Source organism: Salmo salar, chromosome ssa01 (genome assembly GCF_905237065.1).
Source record: "Salmo salar chromosome ssa01, Ssal_v3.1, whole genome shotgun sequence".
Lineage (NCBI taxonomy): Eukaryota > Metazoa > Chordata > Actinopteri > Salmoniformes > Salmonidae > Salmo > Salmo salar.
In genome coordinates, this window is record NC_059442.1 from 104716248 (window position 1) to 104738734 (window position 22487).

Sequence of the window (22487 nt, forward strand, 5' to 3'; positions counted from 1 at the left end):
CAGTTGGGTACGATGCTATTTATAAATAGGTAGAACAGTCTGGTTGAACCATCCCTTTCAGTTGGGTACGATGCTATTTATAAATAGGTAGAACAGTCTGGTTGAACCATCCCTTTCAGTTGGGTACGATGCTATTTATAAATAGGTAGAACAGTCTGGTTGAACCATCCCTTTCAGTTGGGTACGATGCTATTTATAAATAGGTAGAACAGTCTGGTTGAACCATCCCTTTCAGTTGGGTACGATGCTATTTATAAATAGGTAGAACAGTCTGGTGGAACCATCCCTTTCAGTTGGGTACGATGCTATTTATAAATAGGTAGAACAGTCTGGTGGAACCATCCCTTTCAGTTGCCAGAGGCAACTCTAAATCATCAAAGTACTACATTATATTTCTCCCCAGTGTCAAATATACACTATTGTGGACAACCAGGGATTAAAACTATCTTCAGTCCCTCAGCAGTTTATCTTATAGGTTTCATGTCTAGTTTGTAAATTTGTTTAAACAATGTTGTAAAACAAGTTTGTAAAACAAGTTTCAATTGATTTGGAACAAGATGTATTTATAGGCAAGTTCCTTTTTGTGTAATTTTTTGGTGCTTGAAAGAGGAAATATGAATTTATTATGATGACACCAGTCCTTCTGCGAGACCAACTGCCTGCCACATGAAATCCCAATCTGGCAACTTCCTGGCTGTGGCAATATGAGGCAAACCACATCTGTCTCAATCAAGAATGTACTTTCCAAAACCCACTGGCACTGTTTAGAGCAACAAACAGTTTTGTAAAAAAAAAAATAATACGAAATATATGTGTATCTTAGAGATTTTCCTTTCCCACAGTATAACCTTTGTTCTGCAGCATTTATGAATAATGTTCAGTATTAATGGTTATCACAGGTTGAATCAGGGTCTCTCTGTGGGGTCTTCAAGGATAATAGTGGTCCTGGTGATGGTTCTTCGAAGGCTGGTTACTAGCTAGGCACAGTACATCATGTACAGGTATGTTACAAATGTCTGGTTTGGGTTTAGATAGAATCAGTGTGATCTGAAAGACTACTAGGGGTCTTAGTGGTGGTCCTCTGATGACTCACAGTCTTGCATACAGACTCCTGCATCCTCCTCAGGCAGGGCAGGTAATGGCCCACAGCCGCCCTGAAGTCACTCCTCAGGAACGTATAAAGTATAGGATCCAGCAGACTGTTGAGGCTCAGCAGACCCCTGCCCAGCTGGTAGGGCAAAAACACTGCCTTCTCCCACTCACAGGCGTCCCTGTGGAGAAGCAATCCAATGTACTTCACGCATCCTGTGATGTGGTAGGGGCCGAGGACCAGGATGAAGATGACCACCAGCAGAGTGAGAAGCCCCCTGATGCGGTGCTTCTCTTCCGTTCCCAAGGTACCAATGGCCGACAAAGACCTCAGGGTCTTCCAGTGGAGGAACACGATGAAGGCGAGAGGGATGATGAAGGACAGGGATAAGGTGATCAATCGGTAGATGATGAACCCCTCCTTGGAAGGGTAGCTCTCGATGCACAGGGTGTGATTGTCGTTGGGTTGCATTTTATGCAAGGCGATGGATGGAGGCACGGCTACCACGACCCATATGCTAAGGGCTATCCATCGTGCAAACTTCAGCTTTCTCAATGCTTGGAATCTCAGAGGCTTGGCGATGGCCAAGTAGCGCTCCAAAGCAATGATGCACATGAAGGCAATGCCGGTGTAAATGCTGACGTAGAAACTGGCCCCCAATAACTGGCAGGAAGTGGACCCGAATCGCCAGCTGTGACCCTTGCGATAGTAGTCAATCCATAGAGGTACAGTGAACAGTTGGAGGAGATCCGAAAGGAGCAGGTTGATCACGTACACCGGTAAGACGTTTTCAGACTTGATCAGACGATAGAGCCCGAACAGGGCCATCAAATTGAGGGGAGTGCCAATGATGAAGAAGATACTGTAGATTACAGGAAGGTAGATGGCATCTTGGCTGAGGTCCACTCCACAACTGTTGGCTTCATTCAGGTTACTATTACCAGAGCTGGGGATGGGTGTCATGTCCATGATGTCCTTGTGAATCAAGAGGATATGTTAAGTTCATATGATATAGATTGTATAGTAAGTATTTACCCCATTACACATTCCCTTAGAGCCTGTAACTTGATGCTTTCACTCTTTAAATTATATTTTTGTAATCAACACTTTCAACTTGACACTAAGAGGGTATGAAGTATTAATAAAACTAGAGGGTATAAGGTATCATTAAAACTAGAGGGTATAAAGTATCATTAAAACTAGTGGGTATAAAGTATCATTAAAACTAGTGGGTATAAAGTATCATTCAAACTAGTGGGTATAAAGTATCATTCAAACTAGAGGGTATAAAGTATCATTCAAACTAGAGGGTATAAAGTATCATTAAAACTAGAGGGTATAAAGTATCATTAAAACCAGAGGGTATAATGTATCATTAAAACTAGTCGTTATGAAGTATCATTAAAACTAGTGGGTATCAAGTATCATTAAAACTAGTGGTTATGACGTACCATTAAAACTAGAGGGTGTAAAGTATCATTAAAACGAGAGGGTAAAAAAACATATAAATGACCACTAAATGACCATGAATTTCAAAACACTGATGTGAATTCTCTCCCTGACCATGTCTTCTTACATTATCAAAATATGAATATAACAGAGCTAATCAAAACATACCTGAAATCCTGTATAAGCTGCACTTTTCCAACAAAATCAGAGCGTCTTATTGGGAAACCTCATTAGAGAGTTGTGAGTTGAATAGTCAGTATATTCCTACCAAACGATATGCCAACAGTGTGTGTTTGAACAGGATGTGAAGTAATGCCATGGTGTGCTGGGAAAGCACAGACGCTCATAGAGATATTTATTTTGATGGTGGTGAAACAGAAGTCATGAAATCATGAAATGAAACGTTACATTAACCATAGCAGGAAGTTAAGAATGCCGATAATAAGAAGCTAAAATGTGCCAGTCACTGTGGCGTTAAGTACTGGTCAACAGAGAAATAACTATATAAAATGTGTAAACCAGATCTGCCTCCGTAAGTCACTGTCACTGAATAACACATCATGTAATAATATCCCATGACGTTCTCAGTATTTCTGCTGTTTTTCTAATACCTTTTGTCTATAATATGATCATTCCGACTGACTCAGATTTGTTTTAACGGATCAACTGTCTCTATTTTCTGTACAGATGTAGGATCTTAATTTGAGCCAGTTTGCTACAGCAGGAAAATAATCCTGCAGAAACAGGAAATATTAATTATTATGTGGATTATAATTAATGGACATTTTTGTAAGGGTTGATACATTTTCGTAAGGGAAAATCAAGAGTAACATTTCTAAATGGAAAAGTATTTTTATTAAGTCTCAAATACACTACAAGTTCTCCTCCAACAGGCTGATCAGATTTAGATCATACACCTCTGTATGTATACACCTGTTATCAAATTGTGAACAAAAATGATACCCAATACATAAACCTGCTGTTTTTCACCTTTTTAGCTACATTTTGTGGCTGTAGCACCAAGTCCTTACTGAGCTACAGTACCATTCAATTGATCATGGGCCCCGGCAGGTCATGGTATCATCCACACAGATGATCTATACAAGAGAGAGATGAGTTCCTTATCTCCAGTCCTGTCTACAAGAGGTTACAAGAGGTGAAACATGCTGCTGGAGTATATCTCATCCCCCAAAGAAATATGGTTAGAAACAAGAAGTCGCTTCTGTATTCTTCCTGTAATATTCAGATAATTAATAGTTTGTTAATTATACATTATTTCCTCAGTGATTGTTGGGTCCAGTGATGCTTTTAGTCTATTATTCCACCTTTCATTACAGAGAGACAGCGAGATAAAATAATCAGCATCATTGTTCACATCATCATCATCATCACCACCACCACCACCACCACCATCACCACCATCATCATCACCACTACCATCACCATCACCATCACCACCATCACCATCATCACCACCACCATCATCATCATCACCACCATCATCCTCACCACCAAAATCATCACCACCACCACCATCATCATCACCATCACCACCATCATCATCATCACCACCATCACCAACACTACCATCATCACCACTACCATCATCACCACCACCATCATCATCCTCACCACCACCAAAATCATCACCACCACCACCATCATCATCACCATCACCACCATCATCATCACCACCACCACCACCACCATCACCACCATCATCATCACCACCACCACCCCCATCATCATCATCAACTTGTTCAACTGAGAGGAGATCTGGCAACGGTACATGTTATCAAGGTATAAAGATCAAAGAAACACTTCCCACTGGATGGTAAACTTCATATCTTCAATTCCTTCATATCTTGTGTTGAGGGAATTCAATATGGATTTTTACATTTTCTACAGGGCATTGATTTAAAATGCTTACAAGGTGTTCAAACACTTCTTGGCAGAAATCATCTAGTTTGGCTCACACAGCTGGCTGTAGATATGGTATGCATCCCAAATGGCACCTTATTCCTTTAGTGTCCATAGTGCTCTGCTTAAAAGTAGTGCACTATTTAGGGAATAGGGTGCCATTTGGGATGCATTCATGCACACAATTCTAAAGCACTCATGACAGTTCCTACCAGGGGCATGAGTCCAACTTGTACAGAAAGTGTTCCTGTGCCCAAATTCAATCTAAGGATCATAGGCAAAGCACTCAGATGTGAGTGGAATTAAAGAAACACAACCTGTTAGTGAAGCGTTTTACAGTAACAAAACCTGTTAGTGAAGTGTTTTACAGTAAAACAACCTATTAGTGAAGTGATGTAACACATGGGACCAAACTAGGGAAATGTAACAATCTGTCATTTTCTTGGAGATTAAAATGAGTCTTAGCGTTAAGAGGAGCATGAAACTAAAACAATAGAGATATACTTTATTAAGGATTATAAAGGTTTATAAGTAGTTTATAAATGGTTAATTATTAGTTAATAGTAATACAATTGTAAGCTTGTCATCTAGCTGCTTTTCACGTACTAATACTTTAAGTAATTAGTATAATTAATAATAAAAATAATAAATATATTATTTAGTGCAATAATTAGTAGTAGTAGTAGTATAATAATAAATATACTTTGTATATTAATTTGTATAATTATTATTATGCTCTTCTCATTCATCAACACATCTGCTTTAGACACAAGAGTAGAAGATAAAGTATTTTCTAGAAATGCATATCAATGACTTTCTCCATTTATTGCCCCTTCTTTGACTAATGCCTCATAATACATTGTACCATGCTGTTCTTTCAATGAGTGCCTTGTGACAATCTCAGAGGCCCTTAATAATTGAAAGAGAATGTAATCTAAGCACGGTTGAAAAGAGAGATACAATTATCTGCATGTGAACCCTTTTAAAACCCAAAGCAGGTGAACTTCAGGTTACCTGGCAGATAAGACCTTAACTGATTAATATAATGTAGTGGCAGTGGGTGGAAGAATCACGGGTATATTCTACAGAGGGCCAATCTGTAGGGAGTTATTTTCATTCTGAAGTTGTGTTTAATTTATGAGTCACTTGCCTACCATGGGGATTTGGTATGTAGTGTGTCTAGGATAAAGAATGCAATGGCACTGGAAATACTGGAGACTTATACTTATACTCTGAGTTATGCAAGAAAGTGCATCTCAACGAATACAGGGGAAGAGTCTAACAAAAAAAATCACATTTCCAAGAAAATGTATTGTTAGTCATTTTAAACATGTTTCTATTATGACATCATAAAGGTACCCGTTCCAATTACTGCATATTTAACATGGTTTGGCCATCTTGAAATCTCCTGTACTGCAGGTGGAATCTTTGAGTGTAACAGTACATGTTTTCCACAGGGTTTAAAGGCAGGCTTGGTATACAATATAGAATAGACCTCTTGGAAACAGAGAGAGAAATGCTGTCTCTTCAATTTAATTCTGGGAATGCGTTATCTGACATGGCACATCAAATGTACCAGCAAAAAGACTGCAAAGAAACAAATCAAATCAAAGTTCACAGATCACAAGATGGGATAAAAGAGCCGTATGAAAGATGTCACGATAACAGAGTGAAAGACTTAAAAACGTCATCATCTCATGAACATTACCTAAGCACAGTATCAGGTCTGTGCATTCAGAGAAAAAACATTTCAATTTGTATACTAGTAAGAACGCTTACTGAGGAGTAAGTCCAAGCGAAAAATATATTCCTATATTTCCATGTAGGCTTATAGCAGTTCAATAGTTCCAGTAGCAAAGCAAACATTTCAGAAAGTACACCTGTTGCTCTACACAGATACTGTAAACAATAAGCGAAAGCCACACGACATGACAATGGTTGACAGCAGCACCCCAACTTGACCAATCCATTTTGACCATTTAGATAAGGGGCGTCAAACTCATTTTGCTCACGGGCCGCATTCGGTCTTTAACGGGGTCTGGAAGGCCGAACTGAAAATGTGTTATATTTCCTCGCTGTTAAAATGATCAAAATTATGTCCCCTATCCATCGGTTTGGGAATGTTCTATGCTCCCTGACTTTCCAGCTTTCAGGGAATCAAAATCAAGTCAATTGTTATTTGTCACATGCTGGGTAAAACACATGTGTAGGCTAACAGTGAAATGCCTACTTACAGGCCCTTCCCAACAATACAGAGAGAAAATACAAAAAACAATAGATAAATAATAACACAAGAAATAAATCTACAATGAGTAACAATAACTTGTCTATTTACAACGTGTACCAGTACTGAGTAATGCTAACTTGGCTATATACATGGGGTACCAGTACCGAGTCATGATAACTTGGCTATATATATGGGGTACCAGTACTGAGTCATGATAACTTGGCTATATACATGGGGTACCAGTACTGAGTAATGATAACTTGGCTATATACAAGGGGTACGAGTACTGAGTCATGATAACTTGGCTATAAACATGGGGTACCAGTACTGAGTCATGATAACTTGTCTATTTACAAGGGGTACCAGTACTGAGTAATGCTAACTTGGCTATAAACATGGGGTACCAGTACTGAGTAATGATAACTTGGCTATAAACATGGGGTACCAGCACTGAGTAAACATAACTTGGCTATATACATGGGGTACCAGCACTGAGTAAAGATAACTTGGCTATATACATGGGGTACCATGGGGTACCAGATAACTTGTCTATATACAAGGGGTACCAGTACTGAATCATTGTGCAAGGGGTTCTTAACAACCTGGAAAGAGTAAAAATAAATACATTTATTTAACTAGGCAAGTGAGTTAAGAACAAATTCTTATTTTCAATGATGGCCTAGGAACAGTGGGTTAACTGCCTTGTTCAGTGGCAGAACAAGAGATTTTTACCTTGTCAGCTCGGGGATTTGATCTTGCAACCTTTTGGTTACAAGTCCAACACTAACCACTAGGCTACCTGCCACCCCAAACGTAGGTCTAATGTTTCGAAACAGTTTTGGTTTGGCTTTAGTCATAGTTTGGCTTCAGTCATTCCAATGTAGACTGGATCTGGCCCACAGACCTTGAGGTTGACACGTGATCTAGATGAAGTGCTTCATGTGAAGCTCTTGAGCATGACATAATGTCCTGTCGTAGTTGAAATGTAGCCATCAAGTCTCAGAGGTGAAAGGAAATACACCTCCAACTTTAGCCATCTGGTCTTTCTGTACCACAGTCTGCAAAGGAAAACATGTGTGTGTGTGTTTGTGTGTGTGTGTGTTTGACCTATGTGAAGGATTCTGATCCGCAGGAGAAATGCTGAGTAGCATCTGCTGGCAGCGAGAACGCCTTGGGTCCTTCACATGACATGACTAATTACACTGGGCAGTTTACATTTAATTATCCCCTTGAATAATCACCTCCAAGAGAGATTATTTGGGAAGGAGGGAGAGTGAAAACTAACGGGGGGAAGAGACAATATTTAGAAACAGATTTTTTCTATATCAGACGTTTCACAGATGAGTGAAGGGAGGTGAAGGACCATCAAATGCCCTCTAACCTCCATTGATTAACTTACTGATGCCGTCTAACCTCTATTGACAGTAGAAAGGGTTAATTTACTGATGCCATCTAACCTCTATTGACAGCAGAAAGGGTTAATTTACTAATGCCATCTAACCTCTATTGACAGCAGAAAGGGTTAATTTACTGATGCCATCTAACCTCTGTTGACAGCGGAAAGGGTTAACTTACTGATGCCATCTAACCTCTACTGACCAAAGAAAGGATACCGTCTAACCTCTACTGACAGGAGAAAGGATGCCGTCTAACCTCTACTGACAGGAGAAAGGATGCCGTCTAACCTCTACTGACAGGAGAAAGGATGCCGTCTAACCTCTACTGACAGGAGAAAGGATGCCGTCTAACCTGTACTGACCGGAGAAAGGATGCCGTCTAACCTCTACTGACAGGAGAAAGGATGCCGTCTAACCTCTACCGACAGGAGAAAGGATGCCGTCTAACCTCTACCGACAGGAGAAAGGATGCCGTCTAACCTCTACCGACAGGAGAAAGGATGCCGTCTAACCTCTACCGACAGGAGAAAGGATGCCGTCTAACCTCTACCGACAGGAGAAAGGATGCCGTCTAACCTCTACCGACAGGAGAAAGGATGCCGTCTAACCTCTACCGACAGGAGAAAGGATGCCGTCTAACCTCTACCGACAGGAGAAAGGATGCCGTCTAACCTCTACCGACAGGAGAAAGGATGCCGTCTAACCTCTACTGACCGGAGAAAGGATGCCGTCTAACCTCTACTGACCGGAGAAAGGATGCCGTCTAACCTCTACTGACCGGAGAAAGGATGCCGTCTAACCTCTACTGACCGGAGAAAGGATGCCGTCTAACCTCTACTGACCGGAGAAAGGATGCCGTCTAACCTCTACTGACCGGAGAAAGGATGCCGTCTAACTTCTATTGACCGGAGAAAGGATGCCGTCTAACCTCTATTGACTGGAGAAAGGATACCGGAGAAAGGATGCCGTCTAACCTCTATTGACTGGAGAAAGGATGCCGTCTAACCTCTATTGACTGGAGAAAGGGTTAACTTACTGATGCCATCTAACCTCTACTGACCTGAAGAAGGGTTAACTTACTGATGCCATCACACAACTTCTTAATACTTGGAACTTTAATTTATAAATCAGTGCATAAAAAAAAAGTGTCAAAATAATTACTGCGCAATACCCATATGCCTGGTCCTACAGCAACCACATACCTATCTGAACCTCATCTGAGATAAGGTTCTGTGGAATTACAGCTGTAACACTGTATAAACCTGGATCCCAATGCTTCCCCGGCATTCCAAGTCAGGCAATACAGCCAAACATAAATGAAGCATCCGACACATACAGTAGTGTACATTAGCTTTACTAATGAAGATCACTGACGGTGTTGCTGAGCTGTCAGTCTACTGTGATTAGCAGCTCTCCAGATGGGGGGGATGTATTTGGTTCTCAGAAGGACCCACAGCTGACAGCTCTGTGGTGAGGAACAGGCACTGTGACAGCTCTGTGGTGAGGAACAGGCACTGTGACCGCTCTGTGGCGAGGAACAGGCACTGTGACCGCTCTGTGGCGAGGAACAGGCACTGTGACCGCTCTGTGGCGAGGAACAGGCACTGTGACCGCTCTGTGGCGAGGAACAGGCACTGTGACCGCTCTGTGGTGAGGAACAGGCACTGTGACAGCTCTGTGGTGAGGAACAGGCACTGTGACAGCTCTGTGGTGAGGAACAGGCACTGTGACAGCTCTGTGGTGAGGAACAGGCACTGTGACCGCTCTGTGGTGAGGAACAGGCACTGTGACAGCTCTGTGGTGAGGAACAGGCACTGTGACAGCTCTGTGGTGAGGAACAGGCACTGTGACAGCTCTGTGGTGAGGAACAGGCACTGTGACAGCTCTGTGGTGAGGAACAGGCACTGTGACAGCTCTGTGGTGAGGAACAGGCACTGTGACCGCTCTGTGGTGAGGAACAGGCACTGTGACCGCTCTGTGGTGAGGAACAGGCACTGTGACAGCTCTGTGGTGAGGAACAGGCACTGTGACCGCTCTGTGGTGAGGAACAGGCACTGTGACCGCTCTGTGGTGAGGAACAGGCACTGTGACAGCTCTGTGGTGAGGAACAGGCACTGTGACAGCTCTGTGGTGAGGAACAGGCACTGTGACAGCTCTGTGGTGAGGAACAGGCACTGTGACAGCTCTGTGGTGAGGAACAGGCACTGTGACAGCTCTGTGGTGAGGAACAGGCACTGTGACAGCTCTGTGGTGAGGAACAGGCACTGTGACAGCTCTGTGGTGAGGAACAGGCACTGTGACAGCTCTGTGGTGAGGAACATGCACTGTGACAGCTCTGTGGTGAGGAACAGGCACTGTGACAGCTCTGTGGTGAGGAACAGGCACTGTGACAGCTCTGTGGTGAGGAACAGGCACTGTACCAGGGGGATGGCTGTCTCGCTCAACCATCCGATAGGGGTCAAACTGATGACTTTGGGAGAGGAACCCAGGGAGTTGGAAGAAAGATGGGAGAGATCTCAAGATGTCCGTGTGGAAACGTCTGTGTGGTGTGATGTGATGTCTAAGAAATGCTGTGCTTGAGAACTACAGATTAGTAAGACAGGCTTTGGCACAGCTCTGTTGATGTTGATGATTAAAATCAATTGATAAAAGAAGAAGATGTATGTTATATTAATGGATTATTGGTTTCTTCTCTCTCCCCAACATGTCTCTTATGTATAGGCTATCCAGTATGACCCAGTGCTAAACTAATCATGTGGTAGTTACTGAGGGGCACAGCGAGGCGGTTACTGAGGGGCACAGCGAGGCGGTTACTGAGGGGCACAGCGAGGCGGTTACTGAGGGGCACAGCGAGGCGGTTACTGAGGGGCACAGCGAGGCGGTTACTGAGGGGCACAGCGAGGCGGTTACTGAGGGGCACAGCGAGGCGGTTACTGAGGGGCACAGCGAGGCGGTTACTGAGGGGCACAGCGAGGCGGTTACTGAGGAGTACAGTGACTCACAAGTATGTCATGCTCAGCCTGGGTTCCTCCTAATATCTGTACATTACACTGCATCTTTCCTCTTCTGCTGGGATCCTGCCTTCATTGACAGCTGTGTTACATGTCCCAGGGTGATCACCTTTGGTGTGGCGCTGATTTTCTAAAATAACAGATTTCTTGTCATGCTGCTGCATGGGACTGCCATACCTTAGAGTGGGAACACTTGGCAGGACTGCGCTCGTATTCCTTTGATGTAAAAAGGCACTTTATGATACAGTTTTGGTGCCAAAACACAGGCTAGATAAATAATGGATGAAATGTAAAAGCAGATAGAACCAGGGTGATGAATCCTTGTCAACTGGCCTGTTAAGAAGAGAAGGTTCAGAGTGTCATTTAACTGATGGATAACTTTCAGTGTATTCAGAGGACAAAATCAACACACTATTTACACAGCGTGGCGGATTCGGCGCCAAGATCTCTGTAAGGCAGGGTTTACACATGCAAATACACCACCAGTCCAAGGGAAGGGTTAAAGCGGTTTATTATTATCAGAGGTCGGCAGCGTTCCATTTCTGCAAAACTCTAAACAAACAGAGTAAACACTTCGTTACCAGTGGAAGGTCCTCCAATCTTAGTCTTTGGGGGTTCAATCATTGTTGAACTCATCAGTTCCTTTCTTCCGGTAAACCGCCTTCTCCACCGTACGTTCTCTCTCCCCAATAACCTCCTACTCCTTCACCTGCCGGGGTCAAAGAAAAGACAAAGGAAGAAAAAAAAAACCAGGGCACAGATAAGTAGAGGCCCTGATTGGTTTCACCTGTCTGCAGTTTGGCTCTGATTACACCTGGAGACAGGTGTGGCTGTTCTGCTGCAGTCTAGAAGATTCCCCTGAGCTGTCCATGGTCCTGCCTCTGGGGAATACTTCACATTGCTGTCCGTGGTCATGGCATCCAGAAAACAAAGCAACCAGGCACATACCGTCCATCCACCACACAACCCCTGAAACCGCTACAATAGTTAAGTGACACACTATTTACCCAGCTAAGTGACACTATTTACCCAGCTAAGTGACACTATTTACACAGCTAAGTGACACTATTTACACAGCTAAGTGACACTATTTACACAGCTAAGTGACACTATTTACACAGCTAAGTGACACTATTTACCCAGTTAAGTGACACTATTTACACAGTTGAGTGATACTATTTACACAGTTAAATAACACTATTTACACATCTACGTTATAACAAAATTGATAAATTCTGTTTTCACCTGGTGAAACCTCTGTGTAAGCCTCCGCAACAAATACAGTTTCAAACATTTGGAGTAGAGGGATTGTAAATATATTCAAACTATCCTTTACAACAACAACAACAAAAACATGCCACATTTGCAGTTTCACATGTTGACCTTAAATGTCACATGTGAAACCATATTTTCACATGTATTGAATTTAGAGTTTCAGTAAGTGCAAAATAAATCAAATGAATTTTCAATTTTGGTTTATATCTCTCAAATAAGAGTGTCACGGCTGTTTGAAGGATCGGACCAAAATGCAGCGTGTTCGTAGTTCCACATATTTTTATTATAGTGAAACTAAATGCAATACACAAAAATACTTGAATATACAAAAACAACAAACTGTGATGCAGAGAGGAAAACACACTACTCAAAAGATAAACACCCACAAACACAGGTGGGACAAACATCAACATAAATATGACCTCCAATTAGAGGTAACGAGGATCAGCTGCCTCCAATTGGAGGTCAACCCAAACAACACCAACATAGAAATACAAAACTAGAACTGAACATAGAAATACAAAACATAGACAAACACCCCCTGTCATGTCCTGACCTACTCTACCATAGAAAATAACCACTTACTATGGTCAGGACATGACAAAGAGATATTAAGTCTTAATTTGACTTATTTAGTGCTTTGATGCCACAGCACTGGAAATACTGGAGCTTTTTTCCATTTGCACCCTTCAGGTTTGTTTACATTTTGCAGCTAATTTCTCAGCCAGACGACATGATGATGTATGATCGAGAGTAGCCAAAATGTAATCTCGCTCATGCGCTGAGTGATATTTACAACTTATCTGTCTCTCTGCCATAGTGCCGTTTAGTCAGTCCTGTCGGACTATAACCAAAGATACTGATAAGAGTACTTTTTGGAATAAAACATTCAATTATTTTATGTAATTAGCAATCCATTATATTGTATACTTTGTTCTGTTCTGGAAAATAGCTAGTTTCTGCCAAACTGGGCCCAGATTCACAAAACCTTCTTAAGAAGACATTTCTTCTTAACTGCCATTGTTTCCTTAACTAAAGACTTAAGAAGAAAGTTAAAAAAGATTATTGGACATTTTCTTGCGCTATTTCTTATGTTTCTCCTTAAGCACAAAGTTAAGAAAAAATGTGATTATTGAAAATAAAGTTATTGGAAATGTTATTTAATTCCAAGATAGTTAAACCCTTGTCTTAAACTCAGGGCAGTGAGAGAAAAAGCTCATGAAAGCAATGGAACATGTTAATTCACACACAAACTTCATCTGAAAGTTTCAGTATTGATTCTTTTAAACATGTTGTAGAACAGTAATCTTAGTAAGAAATATGCTAACATGATTGCCATAGGTAGCTAGATAGCTAGCTAAAATGGTTGCCTAGCAACAAACATGTTAAGAAGATTTTTTTAAGAAGATATTTGAGAAGTTCGTAAGAAAATCATAAAATCTTAAGATATTGTTGAGGAATTGCACTTACGAACTATCTTATGAACTTCTTATGAACTTCTTAAAAAGCTTCTTCAGTTTTTGTGTAAGAAGTGTTTTGTGAATCCGGGCCCTGTTCTCCATATTCTGTAGTGTTCTGCCTGTTGGCTAGACTAGGCAGCTACTGTAGCTAGACTAGGCAGCTACTGGAGCTAGCTAACTGCCTAAATTAGTTAGCTCACTAGCTAACTAGCAAACTAACAGTTAGCTAACGTTAGGCTCATTGTAAATCAAAAATGCTTGTTTTCATTTCATGTATTAGCAAAACATTGAGTATATTTGTGTTAGCTAATTAGTCACATTTGTCTCCCTTCCACAACATAAACATCTAAAGAGCTAGTGTTACTATATCAGAGATGTCGAGGTAATATAGCTAATATCTAATGACCTTGTGAATGTATCAATAGTTGTAGCTAAGTTAGCTGTCAGTCATAGCTAGGTCTATGAAATATTTACAGCAAATAATATCAACATCTACTAATTGCTATTCTTACATAGAGTATATTTTTTGTCAATTGCTGGCAGCACCATTTCACCAGGTCAAATTTCTAGTACAGGTAAACGTACTTGGTGGATAAAGGTGATTCTGATTCTTCAATGATTGCTTTTAGGAGAATCTGCTTCCTGAACATGGCACACATAGGTCTAAAAAGAGAAGGAGGTCCAAGGGTCTGTGGAGGATTGCTGAAGGCCAGTGTAGAAACAGGGTCCATGTAGAGGGTAAGAGGATCAAACAGGGCCAGGGGAGGGAACAGGGGAAGATGTAGAAGCAGCAGAGGCAGAATCTGGGAAATATCCTTGGCTCACAGGGAGAGAGTTGATCATCATTATCAAGATAGACGTGCACAGCTTTGTAAGCCACACAACACCATGTCTGATTAGTCTAAACCAAATCTAGACCAGATTGTCAACTCTGGTACTTATGTCAACCAGGAAGTATAGCTTTTTTTTTTTACTCATTAACTTTAGGTGTATCTTGAACAGCTGTCAGAGAGAGAGAGAGAGAGAGAGAGAGAGAGAGAGAGAGACATGGTGATTTGATGATGATGCTGGAGAGGACACCAGGAGCTCTTTTTGATGTGGTCCATCTCATCCAAGCCAACCAGGGAGGTAGTGGAGGTGCAGGGGGAGGCCCTTTTTGGTGCACCTGTGGCAGGTGTCGTGAAATGCCAACTGACTGAGGAGAAGTGTTGTGGTGGGGGGCTAGAATCCTGCATCAGTACAATGCTGCACATGTACACTTCCTGCCTGGAGCCTGGAAATCTGAGGAACATCAGGGTCTACAGGAATGATCTGTTAGCCCTGGATGAGAGCGAGGAACAGGGAGAAGACCATGCGGAGTACAGGCATGCTGCCTACCGGCAGTTTATCTGTTGGCAGCATGGCATGCTTCGGCAGGGTCACACAATTGTTATTCCAAGCTGCAGCGTGTGGCACATCAGAGACGCTTCCCCTGACACTAATGGCCTGTATAAAGGATTCACTCCTGGCAGGCTAAGAGAATTCTGTCCATGTATTTGTTTGTTTATTTGTGTATGTGTTCGCTAACTCGAACCCACTGTTTAATAAAAACAACTGATGTTACAGACAAAGGTTGAATATAGTGCAAAATGTTTTTTGTTCAACAAATATATATATTTTTTATATGAAACAGAATCATAGAACAAAGAATTTGACAGTGTATAATTACATTTATTTAGTCATAAGACAACATTCATGAGTGACGGTACTCATAAGGTTTATTTACAGGTGGATTGAGTAGAGGACTGTACAATACAGTATCAGTAACATGAGGTTATTTACAATTGCTATTTATAAGAAAATTAGGTTTATGTGGGCATGGGGTTTCTGTCAAGAATCAGGAAAAGACCCAGATGCAGACAGTTTCAAAGTAACAAAAGTTTATTACAAAAACAGGGGGGCAGGCAAATGACAGGTCAAGGTCAGGCAGAGCAGAGTCTGAAAGGTACAGAACGGCAGGCAGGCTCAGGGTCAGGCCAGGCAGAGGTCAGTAATCTAGGGTGGTTGACAAGGTTCAGAACAGCAGGCAGGCTCAGGGCAGGCAGAATGGTCAAAACCGAAAACTAGAAAACAGGAACTAGAGAAAGACAGGAGCATGGGAAAAACGTTGGTAGACTTGACGAAACAAAACAAACTGGCAACAGACAAACAGAGAACACAGGCATAAATACACTGGGGATAATGGGGAAGATGGGCGACACCTGGAGGGGGGTGGAGACAAGCACAAAGACAGGTTAAATAGATCAGGGTGTGAGAATTTCAAGTCATTGTAGCTGTTCAGATCCTAGGGAGAGGGAGGAAAAGATTTATCTAGAAACATTCTGTTTGACACTACTGTTTTTAATCTTATCACTCATACCTAGCCCTTGGCTGACATATGCCTGAACCAGCACCTCAGGGACAAGGCCAAGATTCCTTGGGTCACTGGCTACACGACAGATGATCCTTGGCATTCCCACGTTGGATGCCAACCTCTGTCTGACCACACCTGCTTGCAGCTCAGGGATGTAACTGTAGGGTTTTGGGGTCTTCTTCGCAACCACTGTCCATCACTTTATACTGGTAGATAACAACTTTGTAACCATTTACAACTACTTTGTTGTTAAATAGTTTGCTTAATTTGGTTATCTAGTCATTGAACGAATACTACTAGTACTACTACTACTACTGCTACAACTAGTACACCTACTGCTGCTGCTACTACTAGTACTACTATTACTACTACTCCTACTGCTGCTACAACTAGTACAACTACTGCTGTTGCTACTACTAGTATTACTATTACTACTACTACTACTACTACTACTGCTACAACTAGTACAACTACTGCTGCTGCTACTACTAGTACTACTATTACTACTACTCCTACTGCTGCTACAACTAGTACAACTACTGCTGTTGCTACTACTAGTATTACTATTACTACTACTACTACTACTACTGCTGCTACAACTAGTACTACTATTACTACTACTACTACTGCTGCTACAACTAGTACAACTACTGCTGCTGCTACTACTAGTATTACTATTACTACTACTACTAGTACTACTATTACTACTACTACTACTACTACTGCTGCTACAACTAGTACAACTACTGCTGCTGCTACTACTGGTACTACTATTACTACTACTACTACTACTGCTGACACTACTAGTACTACTACTACTACTACTGCTGCTGCTACAACTAGTGAAACTACTGCTGCTGCTACTTCTAGTACTACTATTACTACTACTACTACTAGTACTACTACTACTGCTGCTACAACTAGTACAACTACTGCTGCTGCTACTACTAGTACTACTATTACTAGTACTACTACTACTGCTGCTACAACTAGTACTACTACTACTGCTGGTAGATAACAACTTTGTAACCATTTACAACTACTTTGTTGTTAAATAGTTTGCTTAATTTGGTTATCTAGTCATTGAACGAATACATCGTCAGCTAACGTTAGATACAAGGAAGAAAGTGGTTATATCTGTCAGTCAAGCCTACCTGTTCAGCAGAAACAATGCCATTTCCCCAGCTCGTCTAAGATGGAGTTGGCTCGGGAGCGCCCGCCACCTTTCAAAACTGTCACCAATATTTCTTCTTCTTTGACGTTAATTGGCAGACTACACTCATAAGGTGTCGTCACCTACTGTACAGGGTAGTAAAAAATAAGTAAAAAACAAAACATTTTTGGATTAACAAATTCATACTAATTACCAAAAACAAAAAACCATATGTACACTATTACCCTGAATTTCTAACAAAAACTGTACAATTCAGATCCCTACACAGGCTCAGGAACCTCTTCATTCAGTACACCGTGTAACATTTGGGCTGTAACAACGTGCTTCATCTGACTCTTCAACTACTAACTTACATATTTATTCCTTCAACAGACACGTGTCACGTGACCAAACCTTTTACAATTGTAACACTGCAGCGGCTTCCGTACATACGGTCTCGCCTCATATCTCACATACCCAAGTTTTACATAAGTCAGGAGAAGAACTTCATCAAAGGACAGTAAAACCGATGGACTTTGCTCCTTCTTTCCGTCTATCATTCAATTCAAGCGACATGCACCTACCATTCCTGTCACCCAAAAAAACATCCTTGCTCGTGAATTACACTCCAGCCATAAACTGCTGTACATTTACAACTTTAGCCCTTTCTACTCCACTCTTCTTCATCATCGTCGACTCATTCTCACCAACTGTACTCGCGCCAAGATCATCGCACAACACTTCTGCTTCCGCCATTGCTCCTCCAGTCATCCCCCACTTGCTCTTTGCTGTGAATGATGCAAGAGTTTGTGTTCTCGAAGTAGAACCCCTATTGTCCTCATTCCAGCACAGCTGTTGCTTCACCAACTTTCTCTCCATTTCCTCCATTTTGTCCACACTACTCGCCGCCATTTTCGTCTCCCCGCTGTTTGTTCCTCCTTCCAGGGCTCGATGACTTCTTCTTCTTCTCGTGTCCGTGGCCTTGACTCCCTGTCCAATGTCGGTCATCTCCGCCCCTTTCCGGACATGATCTGAAACGATACCTTCACCGATATTTACTCTTCACCTCCTAATATCTTGTTGTTGTTTTCGGTTAGGTTTTTTTCTCGTCGGTTGAGAGTAACACTTAAAATATTGGGTTTCCGTGAATTTGTCTGCCATTTGCTCAGATCACTGCTAAGACTGCGTTGTACCAGGGTGCTGTCTTGTCACGAGAACAATGATTCTTGTTGTGTATGTCTGATGCAAACACATTCCATTGATTTATTTTGTCGCACTAACATGACAAATCATTAATATAAACAAACTGACATAGCAGAATTCAAACTTACACTTACTGAGTCTGGCTTTAACACCACCTTTACACATGTGAGGAGAAAAAACTATATCACCTCACCTTTGTGAAAGCAAAACATAAGCCCCAAAGTATTAATAGCAAAACAAATATTGAACGGAGACAAACCCCAAAAATGTGCAGATTTTTTGGAATGTTAACACAATTAAATTAAACGTCTCCCTCTTTCCTGCTATTGTCCCTCTCTTTGGTTATGTTACCCTGGTCCTTTGGTTATGTTACCCTGATCCTTTGGTTATGTTACCCTGATCCTTTGGTTATGTTACCCTGATCCTTTGGTTATGTTACTCTGGTCCTTCGGTTGTGTTACCCTGGCCTTTATTTTCCACAAGTCCTTCCACATTCCTTCCAGCAACATAGCACCCTGCATCCCACTGCTGGTTTATCTCTGAGGCTAGGCAGGGTTGGTCCTGGTCAGTCCCTGGATGGGAGACCAGACGTAACTGGAAGAGATGATAATAATCATGTGAATAATAAACGTGTGGGCAACATTTTTTTCACGTGGGAAAAACACATGAAAAATGTACATGTGATACTTCACACGTGTCCGAAAACCACGTCTTACTCAAAATAATTCTGACCACTTCTGACTCAGGACATTTTTCATGCGATTTGTTCACACGTGTCCGAATGTGATTTCTTTTCAAGCTGTTTTTGTAAGGGTAACCATCACACAATATATTCAATCAACTCCTACCACTGCCTACAATGCATATGCATGACAACTACTGTACTTCAGAGGAGGTCAAACAAGCAATCAGATAACATGTCCAATCATGCAATCACCTTAATTACATGATACCAGGCACTCTGCCGTCTGTATCAATCAGTATTCAAGGTGGCAATACCAAACATCCGTTTTATTTATTGTATCCGTGCTAATCAACCTCAGTCGTGAATATAAGGTGGAATAAATACACTGATTACATCCCAATTGGCACCCTATTCCCTATGTAGTGTACTACTTTAGACCAGGACTGGCACCCTATTCCCTATGTAGTGCACTACTTTAGACCAGGACTGGCACCCTATTCCCTATGTAGTGCACTACTTTAGACCAGGACTGGCACCCTTTTCCCTATGTAGTGCACTACTTTAGACCAGGACTGGCACCGTATTCCCTATGTAGTGCACTACTTTAGACCAGGACTGGCACCCTATTACCTATGTAGTGCACTACTTTAGACCAGGACTGGCACCCTATTCCCTATGTAGTGCACTACTTTTGACCGGGACCCATAGGCCCCACGTAGGACATAGGGTACCTGGCCACTGTGTTGATGGCAGGTGGTGACAGTCATTAACTAGCAATACCAGGTGGGATAGCAGCTATTGTCACTCAAGATGTTGTTTTGTCATTTGTTTCTGACACAGCCTTTATTTTATGACAATGAAATTGACTGGTTCATGGCTGGCTCATGACTGATTTACTATGTATGCATGCAGGATGATAACTATGCCTCTGTACTCACCTCACCTCCCTTCACAATGTCACTGTGATTGTTGAGAAGTTTGGGAATGAGTGCATGATGTTACGTCAGATAGTGCGAAGACTCTGCCTGCACTGATGTAGGTTGAGGAATGACCATTAACTATTAACTACTACTACGACTACTACTACTACCATCACTACCACCAGTACCACTACCACTACCACTACTACTGCAACAGTATCTAGGATGGAGAGAAGTCTGTCCATAATAAAGCACTGCTCTACCTTCTTAACAGCACTATCAACAAGGCAGGTCCTACAGGCCCTAGTTTTGTTGCACCTAGACTACTGTTCAGTCGTGTGGTCAGGTGACACAAAGAGGGATTTAAGAAAATTGCAATTGGCTCAGAACAGGGCAGCACAGCTGGCCTTTGGATGCACACAGAGAGCTAACATTAACAATATGCATGTCAATCTCTCCTGGCTCAAAGTGGAGGAGAGATTGACTTCATCACTACTTGTATTTATGACAGGTATTGACATGTTGAATGCACTGAGCTGTCTGTTTGAACTACAGGCACAGAGCTCAGACACCCATGCATACCCCAAAAGACATGCCACAAGAGGTCTATTCACTGTCCCCAAGTCCAGAACAAACTATGGGAGGTGCACAGTACTACATAGAGCCATAATTACATGGAACTCCATTCCACATCAGGTAACTGATACAAGCAGCAGAATCAGATTTAAAAAAACAGATAAGAATACACGTTATGGAACAGCAGGGACTGTAAAGAGATACCAACATAGGCACTGACACATGCAAACAGACACACACTAACATACGCAGTATACACACACGTACAGATGGATTTTGTGTTGTAGATGTGTGGTAGGGGGCCTGAGGGCACACACTTAATATGTTGTGAAATCTGATGTATTGTAATGTTTTTAAAAATGTATAACTGCCTTAATATTACAGGACCCCAGGAAGAGTATTTTTTGTATCTTTTATTTAACTAGGCAAGTCAGTTAAGAACAAATTCTTATTTACAATGACGGCCTACCGGGGAACAGTGGGTTAACTGCCTTGTTCAGGGGCAGAACGACTGATTTTTACATTGTCAGCTCAGGGATTTGATCCAGCAATCGGTTACTGGCCCAACGCACTAACCACTAAGCTACCTGCCTTGGTAGCAGCTAATGGGGATCCATAATAAATACAAATACAAATACTACTACTACTACAACTACTGCTGCTACTACTAGTACTACAACTACAACAAGAACAACTACTGCTGCTGCTACTACTATTACTACTGCTACTGCTACTACTACTACTACTACTACTACTGCTACTGCTGCTACAACTAGTACAACTACTGCTGCTGCTACTACTACTACTACTATTACTACTACTGCTGCTACAACTAGTACAACTACTGCTGCTGCTACTACTAGTACTACTATTACTACTACTACTACTGCTGCTACAACTAGTACAACTACTGATGCTGCTACTACTAGTACTACTATTATTACTACTACTACTGCTGCAACTAGTACAACTACTGCTGCTGCTACTACTAGTACAACTATTACTACTACTACTACTGCTGCTGACACTACTACTACTACTTCTGCTACTAATGCTGCTACAACTAGTACAACTACTGCTGCTACTACTAGTACTACTATTACTACTACTACAAATACTGCTGCTGCTACTTCTAGTACTACTATTACTACTACTACTACTGCTGCTACAACTAGTACAACTACTGCTGCTGCTACTACTAGTACTACTTTTACTACTACTACTACTGCTACACCTAGTACAACTACTGCTGCTGACATTACTAGTACTACTACTACTACTACTACTACTACAACTAGTACAACTACTGCTGCTGCTACTACTACTAGTACAACTACTGCTGCTGCTACTACTAGTACTACTATTACTACTACTGCTGCGACAACTAGTACAACTACTGCTGCTGCTACTACTAGTACAACTATTACCACTACTACTGTTGCTACAACTAGTACAACTACTGCTGCTGCTACTACTAGTACTACTATTACTACTACTACTACTACTGCTGCTACAACTAGTACAACTACTGCTGCTGCTACTACTAGTACTACTATTACTACTACTACTACTGCTGCTACAACTAGTACAACTACCGCTGCTGCTACTACTAGTACTACTATTACTACTAATACTACTGCTGCTACAACTAGAACAACTACTGCTGCTGCTACTACTAGTACTACTATTACTACTACTACTACCACTACTGCTAACACTACTAGTACTA

The 22487-nt window shown here is 41.7% G+C and overlaps 3 protein-coding genes across 4 annotated transcripts; 1 reads left to right on the forward strand and 2 right to left on the reverse strand.

The window, feature by feature from the left end:
• Positions 1-701: 701 nt before the first annotated feature.
• LOC123723966 (G-protein coupled receptor 4) lies at positions 702-3932 on the reverse strand. Of its 2 annotated transcripts, none has more exons than XM_045687153.1 (2): positions 3542-3932; positions 702-2065 (listed from the first exon to the last, which is right to left on the reverse strand). In XM_045687153.1, the coding sequence occupies exon 2, from the start codon at positions 2057-2059 to the stop codon at positions 1028-1030; it is 1032 nt and encodes a 343-aa protein (XP_045543109.1). In that variant the 5' UTR covers positions 2060-2065; positions 3542-3932; the 3' UTR covers positions 702-1027. The 2 variants fall into 2 exon arrangements, with proteins under 2 accessions (XP_045543109.1, XP_045543107.1); XM_045687151.1 differs by lacking the exon at positions 3542-3932 and adding an exon at positions 2708-3207.
• Positions 3933-7365: 3433 nt separating this feature from the next.
• LOC123724361 (uncharacterized) lies at positions 7366-18472 on the reverse strand. The gene is made up of 2 exons (XM_045687156.1): positions 17376-18472; positions 7366-11803 (listed from the first exon to the last, which is right to left on the reverse strand). The coding sequence occupies exon 2, from the start codon at positions 10402-10404 to the stop codon at positions 9487-9489; it is 918 nt and encodes a 305-aa protein (XP_045543112.1). The 5' UTR covers positions 10405-11803; positions 17376-18472; the 3' UTR covers positions 7366-9486.
• A 3330-nt stretch (positions 18473-21802) lies between these two features.
• On the forward strand, positions 21803-22273 carry LOC123724363 (integumentary mucin C.1-like; the record flags this gene model as incomplete). The annotated part of the gene is made up of 1 exon (XM_045687158.1): positions 21803-22273. A coding segment is annotated over one exon (471 nt), but the record flags the coding sequence as incomplete, so codon positions are not given.
• Positions 22274-22487: the final 214 nt, after the last annotated feature.

Bases quoted from the DNA above. Each gene is read 5' to 3' on its own strand.
- LOC123723966 (XM_045687153.1), bottom strand. From the start codon at position 2,059: ATGGACATGACACCCATCCCCAGCTCTGGTAATAGTAACCTGAATGAA.
- LOC123724361 (XM_045687156.1), bottom strand. From the start codon at position 10,404: ATGTTCCTCACCACAGAGCTGTCACAGTGCCTGTTCCTCACCACAGAG.